The 17,659-nt window shown below is 35.8% G+C and overlaps 1 protein-coding gene across 2 annotated transcripts in view; it reads left to right on the top strand.

Annotated features, from left to right (window-relative positions):
- The window catches only part of MMP16 (matrix metallopeptidase 16), a 379,158-nt gene that overhangs the window by 207,249 nt on the left and 154,250 nt on the right, over positions 1 to 17,659 (top strand). For both annotated transcript variants that reach the window (XM_065902939.1, XM_065902940.1), the window contains exon 4: positions 16,337 to 16,641. In XM_065902939.1, coding sequence (XP_065759011.1) covers positions 16,337 to 16,641 — 305 coding nt within the window. The remainder of the gene's footprint in view (positions 1 to 16,336; positions 16,642 to 17,659) is intronic.

The following is a 17,659-nucleotide window of genomic DNA, read 5'->3' as shown; positions in this document are numbered from 1 at the left end:
CCCCCTCTGCATGTGTATCATCCACAGGAGTTTGCTCAAATGCTTCTCTTCTGTCCGAATCAATTGACCGGCTGTGGGGCTCTCTCCCCGGCCTCTGCTCCCCGACTCCGGGTTGCAGGCCAGGTCCTATTCACTCTCCTCCTCCTTCTCCTTCCTTTCCCTCAACCTCCTGAGTTGTGCCTGGTCCATATATTCCTTTCCACTGGTCAGGGACCCACCAGGTCTCAGCTGGTGCTCTGTGAGAACTTCTGCATTTGTGGATGTGTTCCTGATGCATCCCCGCGGAGAGCAACTACTCTGAGTCCATCTACTCTTCCGCCATCCTCTCCTTCTTCCTCTAGAAACTGGAATAGACTTTGTGTCTTGCAGCTTTCTCATTTATAATCCATGGGTACTATACTAAGCCTCACTGATGCGGTACAAGGTATTAGGGTGAGGAAGCAGTCTATAGCCCTGTGATTAAATCTGCTTTTTAGGTGGCTGTGACTTCTGGGAATTGTATCAGCGGAATTTCTCTCAGCCTTTTAATTTTTTCTTATACTATAGTAAAATGCTTCAGGGACTTTTGCTTCTGATTCTCTGTAGTCTTCTGTCTCTCCAGTATTGGGGGTGCCAGTTTGCTCTGTAACTGCAGTTCTCTGATGAAGCTAAGAATTATTTTTTGTTTGCTCAGCATTTGTTTCCCCCTTATTATGAGGTTTGGAATTACAACTGCCAAACGCTTCATATGTTAGAGCAGAAACTAGAAGTGTTTTTACAAGATCAGTATACAAGGTACACAGACATTCACACAGAGTATAATCTTTACAAAAATGACATTTAAAATAGACACGAAAGTATAAGAACAAAAACTAAATTTACAAAAGATGTGTAAACACTTTAAGAAGAACATTAGGAACTTTCCTAAACGACATAAGAAAACAAAAAATAAATTAGAGCAAAATATATTTTATTCTTAATAGAAGGCTCAGTATAATAAATGTTTAAATTTTTCATAAATTGAATGCAATTTTAACAAAATTCCCAATAATATTTTTATTTAAATTTAACAAACTGACTAGAAAATATCTGATTATTAGTGAAGGTCCAATATTAATAAAAATGTTCCCATTTACTAGATATGAAGACTTTCTTAAATCAATACTAATTAAGGCAATATGTGATATTAGCAGAGAGATAGACAAATAGCCCAACAGTGAAGAGATCACAGAAATAGATCGATCCCTTTATTTTAAAAAAATGATTTATGCCAGAGTAGACTGTGTAGATCAGTGGAGAAATGATGGACTATTTTACTTATTAAGTTATTCTGTGATAATTGATTATTTATATGAAAAACAATGAAATTAGAGTCTTCATACCATATAAAAATCAATAAATACTAATTGGATTAAAGCATATTATCAATTTTAGACCTATAAAGTTCACTCAACTATATATGTTGATATTTGGTGTTTTTATTTCAGATATTATTCCTTTTCTGACCTGATTTCCAAACTTTTGATGGCATACCCTGTTTAGTCTGTCTATATCATTAGGTACTAACTATACCATTCATTTTAAAAAGAAAGAAAGAGGAAAACTGTTGAGAATGATTATGGTTAGAACTGATTATAGTTGTATTTTTGTTGAGTCCCTATACTGACAATTGTCTCAGTTAGTTTGGAACTTTAAAATAATCAGGTGTTTATCCCTATAAACTTCCAAATTATTTTTTAAATGTTCTATTATTGATATGCACATCATGTGATTAAGAGTTTTGGAGTAAGAATGATCTGGATTTGAATCCTTGCTTTGATACTTGCTCTCTGTAAAGTCAGGATCAAGTTACTCATCCTTCCTAAGTCTCATTTCCCCTATGTGAAAAGAGAGTATTATAACACCTGCCTCATAAAGCTTGGGGGACAAGTCAGACAGTAGGGGGAAGAAAAAAAAGCACAGTGCTCAAAATATAATTAGTGCTTAATACATTCTGATTAGTATCGTAACTCCTTTAATTTATCAGACAAATCCCAGAACTTGTTGAGAATATTATGATAGGATAAGAGAAAGTTGAGAGTGAGAGCTAAGGCATATTGTCTTTTAATATATGTAAGGTGTTAAGAAGTTGCTTTGTGTATGATAAGTAACATCATTTGCTACCACATTTTTATTTTATTATATTTAGGAAAGTAAATACAAAATATGACATTGGAGCTCAAAAAATAATTATTCATGAAAAAGATTGCTGAAAGTGTCATTACAGAATAAAGATAAAAGTTGGAGTCGGGGTAGTTGAATCTAAGTTTTAGTTGATTACAAGCTCATTATGAGCCAACAGTATAATGTGGCTCAAAAAATAAAAAGCTGGAGTGTCCAGATTAGACCTATAGAAATCAAAGTGTTCAAAAAGTGGAGATGCTAATATTTTTTTCTTTGCTTTGCTGGCCATGTCTTATCTCATGTATCCTTTTTGCCTTGTGCCACCACATTTTAACTGCTTCTTGGCAAAAGAAATCAAAATATTAAGAGATCTTGAGTACAGTTTGCATGAGGAAGAACTCAAGATCAGAGTCAAGGATTCTCAACATGGTGGAAGAAATATTTATGGGAGAAATTTCCTGTTATTCTCAAATATTTAAAGGCTTTCAGAAAAATCTAATATTTTGAGCTACTGGAAAATTAAACCATTTATCCTAAAAGTCTTTCCCATCATTGGAAACATATAAACCAGGAAATGTATTCACTTGTCAGGGAAGTTAGCGAACATGTGTGGAATGGTTGGAAAGTTTGATTATATAAGTTTAAGTTGCAATGGTGGATGGTATTATTTCCTTAATTTCTCTTTCTCTTTTCTCATTGTTAGCATATAGGAATGCAAGGGATTTCTGTGTGTTAATTTTATATCCTGCAACATTACTGTATTCATTGATTAGCTCTAGTAATTTTCTGGTAGAGTCTTTAGGGTTTTCTATGTAGAGGATCATGTCGTCTGCAAACAGTGAGAGTTTTACTTCTTCTTTTCCCATAACAAGGAAGCTAGATCTGAAAGAGACACATGCACCCCAGTATTCATTGCAGCACTGTTTATAATTGCCAGGACATGGAACCAACCTAGATGCCCATCCACAGACAAATGGATAAGGAAGCTATGGTACATATACACAATGGAATATTACTCAGCCATTAAAAAGAATTCATTTGAAGCAGTTCTAATGAGATGGATGAAACTGGAGCCCATTATACATAGTGAAGTAAGCCAGAAAGATAAAGACCAATACAGTATACTAACACATATATATGGAATTTAAAAAGATAGTAATGATAACCCTATCTGCAAAACAGAAAAAGAGACACAGATGTACAGAACAGACTTTGAGATTCTGTGGGAGAAGGCGAGGGTGGGATGTTCTGAGACAATAGCATTGAAACAAGTATACTATCAAGGGTGAAACAGATCACCAGCCCAGGTTGGATGCGTGAGACAAGTGCTCAGGGCTGGTGCACTGGGAAGACCCAGAGGGATGGGATGGGGAGGGAGGCGGGAGGAGGAGGATCGGGATGGGGAACACATGTAAATCCATGGCTGATTCATGTCAATGTATGGCAAAAACCACTGCAATATTGTAAAGTAGTTAGCCTTCAACTAATAAAAATAAATGAAAATAAAAAAGATGTCTTCCTATATTTAAAATGTGGGCTTGGAAGGAGCTTTCTATAATCAGTCTATGTAAAGGGAATGTCTGGACCCTTGTGTCTTCCACTTTAATGACCTCAGGGTTTGATGCCTAGAAATGGGAACTTCTGAGGTCATACCATGTATGTGTTTTTAAAGGTACATATAACTTCGGCTGATGCATAGTATGCATGCTGGTTATAAATGTACTAGAAGTACTGGTGGCCATTCACCTATTACTTGAATCTTTATGGTCAATTTTCTTTGACAAAGTTTGATTTTGGATAATTAGGTGTCTGTCATTCAGTAAATGAAATGTTCCCTTCGTATCTCTAATTTTCTTAAAGAGATCTCTAGTCTTTCCTATTCAATTGTTTTCCTCTATTTCTTTGCATTGATCGCTGAGGAAGGCTTTCTTATCTCTCCTTGCTATTCTTTGGAATTCTGCATTCAAATGGGTATATCTTTCCTTTTCTTCTTTGCTTTTCGCTTCCCTTCTTTTCACAGCTATTTGTAAGGCCTCCTCATACAGCCATTTTGCCTTTTTGCATTTCTTTTTCTTGGAGATGGTCTTGATTCCTGCCTCCTGTACAATGTCACAAACCTCCATCCATAGTTCATCAGGCACTCTGTCTATCAGATCTAGTCCCTTAAATCTATTTCTCACTTCCACTGTATAATCATAAGGGATTTGATTTAGGTCATATCTGAATGGTCTAGTGAACATTTCATGCAAAGATGGGCTCAATAAAGGACAGAAATGGTATGGATGTAACAGAAGCAGAAGATATTAAGAAGAGGTGGCAAGAATACACAGAAGAACTATGCAAAAAAGATCTTCATGATCCAGATAACCATGATGGTGTGAACACTCACCTAGAGCCAGACATCCTGGAATGTGAAGTCAAGTGGGCCTTAGGAAGTATCACTACAAACAAAGCTAGTGGAGGTGATGGAATACCAGTTGAGCTATTTCAAATCCTAAAAGATGATGCTGTGAAAGTGCTGCACTCCAAATGCCAGCAAATTTGGAAAACTCAGCAGTGGCCACAGGACTGGAAAAGGTCAGTTTTCATTCCAATCCAAAAGAAAGGCAATGCCAAAGAATGTTCAAACTACTGCACAATTGTATTCATCTCACACGCTAGTGAAGTAATGCTCAAAATTCTCCAAGCCAGGCTTCAGCAATACGTGAACCATAAACTTCCAGATGTTCAAGCTGGCTTTAGAAAAGGCAGAGGAGCCAGAGATCAAATTGCCAACATCTGTTGGATCATCGAAAAAGCAAGAGAGTTCCAGAAAAACATCTATTTCTGCTTTATTGACTATGCCAAAGCCTTTGACTGTGTGGATCACAATAAACTGTGGAAAATTCTGAAAGAGATGGGAATACAAGACCACCTGACCTGCCTCTAGAGAAACCTGTATACAGGTCAGGAAGCAATAGTTAGAACTGGACATGGAACAACAGACTGCTTCCAAACAGGAAAAGGAGTACATCAAGGCTGTATATTGTCACCCTGCTTATTTAACTTATATGCAGAGTGCATCATGAGACATGCTGGGCTTTTCTGGAGGAAGCTGGAGGAAGCACAAGCTGGAATAAAGATTGCTGGGAGAAATATCAATAACCTCAGATATGCAGATGATACCACCCTTATGTCAGAAAGTGAAGAAGAGCTAAAGAGCCTCTTAGAAGAAGAAGAAGAAGAAGAAGAGCTAGAGAGTCCCTTGGACTGCAAGGAGATCCAGCCAGTCCATCCTGAAGGAGATCAGTCCTGGGGTGTTCATTGGAAGGACTGATGTTGAAACTGAAACTCCAATATTTTGGCCACCTGATGCGAAGCACTGACTCATTTGAAAAGACCCCGATGCTGGGAAAGATTGAAGGCAGGAGGAAAAGGGGACAACAGAGGATGAGATGCTTAGATGGCATCACCGACTCAGTGGACATGAGTTTGGGTAAGCTCCGGGAGTTGTTGATGGACAGGAAGGCATTGCATGCTTCGGTTCATGGGGTTGCAAAGAGTCGGACACAACTGAGCGACTGAACTGAGCTGAACTGATTCAGTAAATGATTATTGAACAGCATTTTGAGGTAGAACTGTCAGTAGATGGATGAGTTAGGCAAAGGTCCTGTTCCTGTGGAGAATGTAGTCTAGTATGGGAGACAGGTATGAAAGTGAATAATTGTAAAACAGTGTATTTTGTGTTACTTCAAGACCACACAGGAGCTTCAGTTCATCAGCGACCATACCCATTTTATGTTATGTAATAGAGCTTCTACTCAATAAATAGTTGTTGAATAAATTAATGAATTCTTAGTAGACTTTGATTAAACTTTCTCCAAAATATTAACATGACCTTAATGAGTCCTACCTTTATCACACAGATCTCCAATTCCCAGGTTTACTGAGTATTATATAAAATATATTTAGCCTAAATTCCTTTTCTCTATAAAATATAACTCCAAAATATTTTATGTAATAAATGACCAATGGGATTGGTATCAACTGCCAGATAAATGTATTTAAAAATCAATGACTAGTTTTATTAATTGATATGATAGTACTATGTTGTATTAACTGTATAGATTTCCCTAGTAAATTCTTCCTTTAGCTAATCTTGATTTCAAGTTCATGCTTCTGTGACTACTGAGGTTATAACCCTAGAAGTTGTTATTTTACTTTACCAATACATACCCAGAAAAGAAACCTAGAAATTGCTAAAGAAAATTGCTTCTGGAAACATTTCTCATCATTCTCTCTCAACCTAGTGAGCTCACTGAACTTGATTATCCTATTGACCAGCCTGTGTATCCACTATATAAATAAGACTCATGTAGTCCATGGGGTTACAAAGAGTCAGACATGCCCTAGCAACTGAACAACAACAAATGCCCTACATGGAAAGCTAGCATCTTTGGAAATAGTCAAATATTTAACATCAGCTTTCCTAGAGAGACTCTATAGTCAATCTCTACTCTGATGATTTCTTGTATTTTAAAAAACAAAGTAAAGCCTCATCAACTATACAAACATAATATGTGTAAATGTAAATTAATCTATTTAGTTGTCCTCTGATAGAATATTTTGACACATTCTGGATAAGGATCTGCTGATAATTTAAATACATAGTTTATTATTTTTACTCCTTTATATTCTTAGCAGTTGTCTATTTTCCGAGCTATAATAAATTCCATTGAATTGCTAGTCATTTTTAATAAAATGATAGCATGCTTTTCTGAACAACTATTTTTCTCTACTAAATTGAGTAAAAGCTATTTAGACTTAGTCATACCAAAATATCTTGACATAAGTATATCATATCCCCTCTGTGTCTTATCTAAATGTTAAAGTATTCAAGTTTTTTTCTTATATTGAAATTATAGAAAAACAGTACTCAAAATTTGAAAAAGATTCATCACTGTATCAAAACTTTAGGGGGATAATCATTATCAGTATATAAAATTTTATTAAAGAATTGGTATGCATTCAATATGTTAAAAATAGAGAATTCTGACTTTACAAAGTAATTTTAGGCATTGGGTAAAATTTACTGTCTCCTGAGTACCTAGAGTTTACTTGATTTGAAACTGACGAAACCTTTGTAAATGCCCTTGTTTCACATTTCCTGTAACTTCTGTTCGAATAAACAAATGTATGATAATTTTACATTTCACATTAATTTATTTTACAGAACTAGTAAAGAAAAGTAATTCCTAAAGTTTTGATAAAGTTTTGTTAGTAAGTCTTTCTCCCCAAATTTAGTTTCTTTAAATGTCAAATTCTCACATTAAAAAAAAATTACCCTAGAAATAGTGAACTAAACTTAATATTTCACTTATTAAGGAGATATTTTTGTGTTTCTATTGAGAACTTCTGTTGGAGAAGGAAATGGCAACCCACTCCAGTATTCTTGCCTGGAAAATCCCATGGACAGAGGAGCCTGGTAGGTTATAGTCCATAGGGTCGCAAAGAGTCAGACACGACTGAGCGACTGACTTCACTACACTATTGAGACTGTAAAACAGAGTTTAAGTTTTTTTCTAAACTTTTAGTATATAATCAGTCAGTTCAGTCGTTCAGTCGTGTCTGACTCTGCGACCCCAAGAACTGCAGCATGCCAGGCTTCTCTGTCCATCACCAACTCCTGGAGCTTGCTCAAACTGATCTCCCTCGTATTGGTGATGCCACCAACCATCTCACCCTCTGTCGTCCCCTTCTCCTCCCGCCTTCAATCTTTTCCAGCATCAGGGTCTTTTCCAATGAGTCAGTTCTTCACATCAGGTGGCCAAAGTATTGGAGTTTCAGCTTCAACATCAATCCTTCCAATGAATATTCAGGACTGATTTCCTTTAGGATGGACTGGTTGAATCTTTTTGCAGTTCGAGTAACTCTCAAGAGTCTTCTCCAGTACCACAGTTCAAAAGCATCAGTTCTTCAGTGCTCAACTTTCTTTATAGTCCAACTCTCACATCCATATATGACCACTGGAAAAACCATAGCTTTGACTAGATGAACCTTTGTCAGCAAAGCAATGTTTCTGCCTTTTCATATGCTGGCTAGTATATACTACCAAACACCAAAATATTTACTTTTTTTTCTTACTTTAATAATATAGAGAAACTGATACTCTAATTCTGGAAAAAATTCATCACTCTGTTAAAGCAGGAAGGAAAAATACTCCATTATTAGTATACAATTTTTTTAATTAAATGAATTGGTATCAATTCAATGAAGGTAAAACTAGTGAATCCTGACTTTCAACAGTAACCTTAAAAATAAGTTAACATAGTTTGCCTTCAGTACCAATTGTTCTGTTGAAAAATGATGTCTTAAATTTCCCATTTGGTCAATTTTATTATGTAGCATTGTGTAAATTGTGATTATTAAAGATAATATTTATTATTATTAAGGTAAAGTTTACAAAATTTACCAAACTGAAATTTAAGAGAATCATTAAGATAGCATCACGAAAATGCCCAGTAGAGAATTTAAAAAGTGAAAATATTGTCTTGTTAAAATGAAAAATGTTAACTATAACCATTGTATTTCTGCCAAAAGAGATAAAGTAAAAGCACTTTAAAATTAAATTATTTTGTTTTTAAAATGTAACATTTTTTATTTGATTGCATCATATTTTTGCAAATATATATTAGCAATTTTATGTATTATATACTAGAATATCAAGAATAAGTTATTTTACTTTTAATATCACATGATCTCTCTGCACCCTTAATTATTTCAGTTATTAGTAAATACAAAATGCATCTCTTAATGGCATTCAGATTTCTAAATTGTTTTTTGTGTGCACCTAATTCAGAATTTCAGGTCTAACTTTGAAGTGCACTGATGTATCATATATATTTTTTTTACTAGAATAGAGATGATTTACAGTTATGTGTTAGTTTCAGATTTACCATAATGTGAAAGTATATATGTGTCAGGTTCATTTCCCACATAGAGCACCACAGAATATTGAGTAGACAGCCATGTATAATACAGTGGGTCACTTTTAGTTGTGGTAGCATGTTTATGTCAATCCCAAACTCTCAGTCTATCACTTTCCCACACCTTTGCTCCCTGGTAACCACAGTTTGACTTTGAGGTCTGTGAGTATGCTTGTGTTCTGTAAAAAAAGTCTATTTGTATAATTTCTATCATATTCCACACATAAGGGATGTCATATGAAATTAGTCTTTGTCTGACTTCAGTTTACATGATAATCTCTAGGTCCATCTGTATTGCTACAAATGACATTGTTTTGTTATATTTTATGGTTGAGTAATATTCCATTGTATACATGTGCCACATTTTCTTTATCCATTCCTCTGTTGGTGGACATTTAGGTTGCTTCCATATCTTGGCCACTGTAAATAGTGCTGCAGTGAACACCAGAGAGCATGCAAGTGGGAATGTAAGTTGCTACAACCATTATGGAGAATAGCATTGAGGTTCCTTAAAAAAGATATAATACTCCCATATGATCCAGCAATCCCATTCCTGGGCATATATTTGCATAAAACTGTAATTTGAAAAGATACTCGTGTCTTGTATTTATTAATGACATCACAAATATTGTAGTTAAGCACGTTTTGGAAACTCAAAAGTGCATAGCTTTGAAAAACATAATGATGTGTTTTCAAGTCCAAATCGTACTCCACATTTATTATTTTTTATTATATTGCTTCATTATTCTCAGAACCATTGCATGCTTATATGTCTATCATACCAATACAATTTCATTTATTTTCTTTATTGTAAGGTTATCCTGTTTGAAAATAAAGCAGTTTCTCCATTGCACATACAATCCAACACTAATTCCCATTAAAAATTTATCAGCAGAGCGTAAACTGAAATGGTCTAACTCTTCATATCTCCATGATAGCCTCTCTAGTACATGTCTCTAATTTCTGTTGCTTAAACTTCTGAAATGTTTTACTGTGTCTGATTTTGTCCCCCTTGTCATTTTTCATCAGGAGTACTGATCTTTGTAAACGGGAGTAATACCAGGATGCTTCTCTGCTGAAAACCCTCCCGTGGTTTGCGTTCACAGAATACAACACGTCCCCTGCCAGTTCTCTTCCAACTCATATCACTGTCCCGAGTGGTCATTTGCCACCAGTTCACTAAACAGACGCACTGTCTGAACTGGCTGGAAGTTCAGTCTGAGGCGTGTAGGGCTCTGTTTGTCACTGATATCCCATTTATCATCTACTCATCTCACCTCCTCACCACTCATTTATAACCATACGTAATTGTATTTTTATTGTTTATCTCTTATCACTAAAATACGTTCTACAAGATCAGAGACTTATTAACAGCAATATGTCTAGCACCTAGAGCAGTGCCCATGATGTAGTATGTTCTTTGAAATAATAAGTCATAAAAATACTTACTTCTGCAATCTGCTAAGGTGGGGAAGAAAATATAAGACTGCAAGGAAAATTAGACAAATTTCAAAGTTAAAACATTAATCTGCATGCTCAATCAGCCATCAAACAGGTAATTAGGAAGGGAAACCATAAACAAAACAGAAGACAACCCTCAAATTGGGGGAAACTCTTTGCAAATGGAGCAACTGAAAAGGAATTAATCTCCAAAAAAAAAAAAAAAACTCATGAAGCTCAATGTAAATTAAAAAACCCAATCAGAAAATGGGCAGAAGATCTAAATAGACATTTATCTGAATAAAACACATAGATGGCCAAAGAAGAAATGAAAACATACTCCACATCATTAATTATTAGGGATATGCAAATCAAAACTGCAATGAGGTGTCACCTCACGCTGGTCAGAATGGCCATCACCAAAAATTCTATAAACAATAAATGCTGGAGAGGACATGAAGGAACAGCTCCCCTATTCTGCTTTTGGTGGGAATGTAAATTAGTACAGCCACTGTGGAGGATAGTATAAGTTCAGTTCAGTACCTCAGTTGTGTCTGACTCTGCAACCCCATGGACTGCAGCACTCCAGGCCTCCCTGTCCATCACCAACTCCCAGAGATTACTCAAACTCACATCCATAGAGTCGGTCATGCCCTCCAACCATCTCATCCACTGTCGTCCCCTTCTCTTCCAACCTTCAATCTTTCCCAGCATCAGGGTCTTTTCAAATGAGTCAGTTCTTCCCATCAGGTGGCCAAAGTATTGGGAGTTTCAGCTTTAGCACCAGTCCTTCCAATGACTATTCACAATTGTCTTCCTTTAGGATTGACAGGTTTGATATCCTTGCTGTCCAAGGGACTCTCAAGAGTCTTCTCCAACACCACGGTTCAAAAGCATCAATTTCTCCACACTCAGCTTTCTTTATAGTCCAACTCTCACATCCATACATAACTGCTGGAAACACCATTGCTGTGACTAGACAGACCTTTGTTGACAAAGTATTGTCTCTGCTTTTTAATATGCTGTCTAAGTTGGTCATAGCTTTTCTTCCAAGGAGCAAGTGTCTTTTATTTTCATGGCTGCAGTCACCCTTCTGCAGTGATTTGAGCGCTCAAAAAAATAAAGTCTGTCACTGTTTCCATTGTTTCACCATCTGTTTGCCAGGAAGTGATGGGACTGGGTGCCATGATCTTAGTTTTCTGAATGTTGAGTTTTAAACCAACTTTATCACTCTTCTCTTTCACTTTTATCAAGAGCCTCTTTAGTTCTTCTTCACTTTCTACCATAAGGGTGGTGTCATCTGCATATCTGATGTTATTGATATTTCTCCTGTCAATCTTGATTCCAGCTGGTGCTTCATCCATCCCAGCATTTCGCATGATGTACTCTGCACATAAGTTAAATAAGCAGGGTGACAATCTACAGCCTTGACCTACTTCTTTCCCAGTTTGGAACCAGTCCATTGTTCCATCCAGTTCTAACTGTTGCTTCTTGACCAGCATACAGATTTCTCAGGAGGCAGGTAAGGCAGTCTGATAGTCCCATCTCTCTATGAAAATTCCATAGTTTGTTGTGATCCACAAAGTCAAAGGCTTTGGCATAGTCAATAAAGCAGAAGTATATGTTTTTGTGGAACACTTGCTTTTTTGATGATCCAGCGGATGTTTGCATATTGATCTCTGGTTCCTCTGCCTTTTATAAATCCAGCTCAAACATCTGGAAGTTCATGATTTACATACTGCTGAAGTCTGGGTTGGAGAATTTTGAGCATTACTTTGCTAGCGAGTGAGATGAGTGTAATTGTGCAGTAGTTTGGGCATTCTTTGGCATTTCCTTTCTTTGGGATTGAAATGAAAACTGACCTTTTCTTGTCCTGTGGCCACTGCTGAATTTTCCAAATTTGCTGGCATTCTGAGTGTAGCACTTTCACAGCATCATCATTTAGGATTTGAAATCGCTCAACTGGAATTCCATGATCTCCACTAGCTTTGTTTGTAGTGATGTTTGTTTTCTAAGGCCCACTTGATTTTGCATTCCAGGATGTCTGGCTCTAGGTGAGTGATCACACCATCCTGGTTATCTGGGTCATGAAGAGCTTTTTTGTACAGTTCTTCTGTGTATTCTTGCCACCTGTTCATAGTACCTTCTGCTTCTGTTAGGTCCATACCATTCCCGTACTTTATTGAGCCCATCTTTGCATGAAATGTTCCCTTGGTATCTCTAATTTTCTTGAAGATACCTCTAGTCTTTCCCATTCTATTGTTTTCCTCTGTTTCTTTGCATTGATCACTGAAGAAGGCTTTCTTATCTCTCCTTGCTATTGGAACTCTGCATTCAAATGGATATATCTTTTCTTTTCTCCTTTGCCTTTAGCTTCTCTTCTTTCCTTAGCTATTTGTAAGGCCTCCTCAGACAACCATTTTGCCTTTTTGCATTTCTTTTTCTTTTGGATGGTTTTGATCCCTGTCGCCTGTACAATGTCATGAACCTCCATCCATAGTTCATCAGACACTCTGTCTATCAGATCTAATCCCTTGAATCTGTTTGTCACTTCCACTGTATAATCATAAGGGATTTGACTTAGGTCATACCTGAATAGTCTAGTGGTTTTCCCTACTTTCTTCAATTTAAGTCTGAATTTGGCAGTAAGGAGTTCATGATGTGAACCACAGTCAGCTCCCAGTCTTGTTTTTGCTGACTGTACAGAGCTTCTCCATCTTTGACTGCAAAGAATGTAATCAGTCTGAATTCGGTGCTGATCATCCGGTGATGTCCATGTGTAGAGTCTTCTCTTGTGTTGTTGGAAGAGGGTGTTTGCTATGACCCATGCGTTCTCTTGGCAAAACTCTATTAGCTTTTGCCCCGCTTCATTTTGTACTCCAAAGCCAATTTTCCTGTTACTCCATGTATCTCTTGACTTCCTACTTTTGCTTTCCAGTCCCCTATACTGAAAAGGACATCTTTTGGGGGTGTTAGTTCTAGAAGGTATTGTAGATCTTCATAGACCCATTCAACTTCAGTTTCTTCAGCATTACTGACCGGGGCATAGACTTGGATTACCATGATATTGAATGGTTTGCCTTGGAAACAAACAGAGATCATTCTGTCATTTTTGAGTTTGCATCCAAGTACTGAATTTCAGAGTCTTTTGCTGACTATGATGGCTACTCCATTTCTTCTAAGGGATTCTTGCCCACATTAATAGAGATAATGGTCATCTGAGTCAAATTCACCCATTCCACTCCATTTTAGTTCATCAATTCCTAAAATGTTAAGGTTCACTCTTAACCATTTCCTGTTGACTACTTCCAATTTACCTTGATTCATAGACCTAACATTCGAGGTTCTTATACAATATTGTTCTTTACAGCATCGGAATTTGGCATCAGAGGATAATATGATGGTTCTTTAAAAAATAAAAATGGAACTAACATGTGACCTAGAAATCCCATTCCTAGGCATATACCCTGAGAAAAACCATAGTTCAAAAAGATATATGCACCCCAGTGCTCATTGTAGCACTGTTTACAATAGTCAAGACAAGGAAACAAGCTCAGCTCAGTGTCTATCAACAGAGAAATGTATAAAGAAGAAGTGGTACATATCTACAATGGAATATTACTTAGCTATAAAAAGAACAAAAGAAAGCCATTGGCAGCAAAATGGATGGACCTAAACTTGGTCATACTGAGTGAAATAAGTCAGACAGGGAAAGACAAAGAGCATATGATATTTCTTATGTGTAAAATCTAAAAAAAAAAAAAAGGTAAAAATGAACTTATTTACAATACAGAAGTACAATCACTGATGTAGAAAACCAACTAGGGATTAAGTGGCAGAGGGTAAATAGGGAGATAGGGACTGAGATATACATGCTATTATATATACAATCGATGACTAAGAATCCACTGTGTATCACAGGGAACTTTTTTCAGTACTCTGTGTCTGGCTATATGGGAAAAGACCCTAAAATAGCATGAACATATGTATCTGTGTAACTGATTCATACTGCTGTCCACTTGCAGCTGATAGAGCATTGTAATGCGACTGTACTCCAATAAAAATAGATAATTTCACTTGGTTTGCCCCCTTATTTTCCTTGTATATAATAGATGATACTTATCATCAAATATTCATTATAAATCTGGTCTATAATATGGAATAGAAAATAGTGTAAACCTTGTTTTATTTGTGCAGTCTAGAGTTTAATATAATTGATTCTTGAGTCAAGATATTTGTGTTAAAAAAACTAACTCTACCATTCTAAAGTTTCTCTAAATTCATCTAAGTCTCAGATCCTTTGTTTCTATGATAGGTGTGAGATACTCAACCTGGCTCCCAGTAAATGCTCAATTAAATGTTTTTTGTAAATGCTTAATTTCCTGCCTAATCTTTGTAATTATCTTGACATAGTTACAGATGAGTTAAAATACAATCTGCATATTATTTTTCCACCAGAAATTATCCTGAATATTTTTCCATATAGTTAAATAGTTGAAAATAGCAAAGTCATTTTTGCTATTTAAAATTTCAAATCCTGTATATATTATATGGCATGTAATAGAGACATCATAATTTTTATATCATTTAGCCTCCATACAATAAAAAATTATAATATTCACCAGAATATTATACCCTCCTACGGGCTTCCCTGGTGGCTCAGAGGTTAAAGCGTCTGCCTGCAGTGCGGGAGGCCCGGGTTCGATCCCTGAGTCGGGAAGATCCCCGGGAGAAGGAAATGGCAACCCACTCCAGTATTCTTGGTTGGAGAATCCCATGGACAGAGGAGCCTGGTGGGCTACAGTCCACAGGGTTGCAAAGAGTCGGACATGACTGAGCGACTTCACTTTCATTATGCATTAAGATATTCCCTTAGTGAAATTCATGGATTCATCAGTATAAAATTATTGGTTGAAATGGTCTGAAACTTACTTATAACCCGTGTGAAATTTACTCTTTACTTTTTGCAAAGGTGTATGAACTTATACTACCACAATATAAAATACTTAAGTATGTACATATATATTTGTTTAGTTTATGTTCTATTTAGAAAATAGTAAAATAAGTGATGAAAGAGAAATATCTGATCAGTGCTAAATAGTAAAAAAATATTTATAATTTTTCCCACATGTTATTAGCCTCAAGAAAAATAAGTTAATAGTATCCAAGTTACCTCTTTAAATTCATATAACTGTTAAATATTTGTATTAAAGAGCTATACACTCACATGGCTTTGACTATGAATAATTAAATATTTAAGGAAGAGTTGACGTCAGAAACTGTAGTTAACTGACCTTTTATTTAAAAACAGAAATAACTTTGTGTTCACTGAATTATTCATGATATGTGCATAAAGACATTGTTTGCAAGTAACGTGTGTACACAATAGTGTGCCCCTAAAAGTAATTATCACCATACATAAATTGAATTTTTTATTTCAGCTTAAAACTGCTGTACCTGTTTGATCATTTGGCAAAGCCACTTTTCTATTATTGTTCAGGCGACAAAGTGATGATTGATCTAACTACCCCAGTGTTAACCATTCTGCAGAAAAGATCTCTTATAGCCTTGGTAGATGATTACTATACTGCTGAGAATTTAATGACCCAGCATAGTGAAATTTAGCTATAGAGAGAGAAAGAATTAGTTTCTTTCCTATTTACTAAGAGACATTTTCTAATTTCTTTACTCTGCTCAAGTGATGAAAATATGTAAAAAGTCAATGTGTAGTAGGTCAGGTTATATACAATAAAGTCATACTGATTATCTTTTTTTTTCCTAAATTTCAGTATAAAGAACGTAACTCCAAAAGTGGGAGACCCTGAAACCCGTAAAGCTATTCGTCGTGCCTTTGACGTGTGGCAGAATGTCACTCCTCTGACATTTGAGGAAGTTCCCTACAGTGAATTAGAAAATGGCAAACGTGATGTGGATATAACCATCATTTTTGCATCTGGCTTTCATGGAGACAGTTCTCCCTTTGATGGAGAGGGAGGGTTTTTGGCACACGCCTATTTCCCTGGACCAGGAATTGGGGGAGATACTCATTTTGACTCAGATGAGCCATGGACACTAGGAAATCCTAATCATGATGGTAAGTGAATAGTTTTATTATTTTATTTTATTTTTTTAGAATGCCCAAGTAATTTGCTAATTTATAATCTTAAGCTCAACAAATAATTTGTTTTTAGAATCACCAAACAATATGAGGCCTTTTAGAACATTTTACAACAAGAATATGTATGAGTCATTACACAATAGTAATTTTTCATGTGGCTTTTGATTAAAGATTAAAGCTTTACAGTGTACTGTATAAATAGTCTAAATTGAATTTTGTTTTCTATAATAAGTCATTTAGAAGATTTTATAATATTCAAGTCATGAGACATGCATTAAGCAAATTCTACTGTTTTTTTAAACACTTAAATTCCATTGTTTCCACTTGAAACTTAATCTTGTTTGACATTGGTGGTGTAGCTTCTACCATATCTTTTGTGTGTGTGGATTGGGGTGGTTTCCATTATCACCTTTCTAATCTGTAAAATTTTTCTGCTTCTCTTTTGTCTCTTATCCTTTCCTTGGTCTCCCAATCCGATACATAAGTTATTGTTTTTGTATGATATCTTTACTTTTATAGAAACCAGATTCTTACAACTCCATTGCAACATATCTGTCAGTTTTCTAATCCTTGCAATTATTCTGATATGCAAAAATAATGAAAAAGCTCAGCTAGTTCAGCTACAACTCAAACAACTCCACAAGAGGTTTTCTTCAAACAGACATTTTACTTCACATGCACCACTCCCTTGATTCATGCTAAACCACCAGCAGTTTTCTCCACCATTGATTTTGCACCATGATTATTTGACCACAAGAAGCATTCGTTTATTTCTTGAAACTACTGTCTTCTGCAATAGTGTTCCATGGAACACATTTGGAAAAAGTTGTGTTAAAGACCCCTATTAGTCCTTTCCTACTTCTAGATCTATGAAAAAATTTATAGTTCAGAAATCTCTTTGAACTGACATATATTTAGGGGGTGGGGACATTCTTACTAATTTTCATCAGACTTCAGTGTTCTTTCTTATAATCTACAAACCAAGTTTTGAATT

The sequence above is a fragment of the Muntiacus reevesi genome, chromosome 12 (genome assembly GCF_963930625.1).
Source record: "Muntiacus reevesi chromosome 12, mMunRee1.1, whole genome shotgun sequence".
Lineage (NCBI taxonomy): Eukaryota > Metazoa > Chordata > Mammalia > Artiodactyla > Cervidae > Muntiacus > Muntiacus reevesi.
The sequence above is the reverse complement of the archived record's forward strand: the minus strand, read 5'-3'. Positions and strand labels throughout refer to the sequence as shown.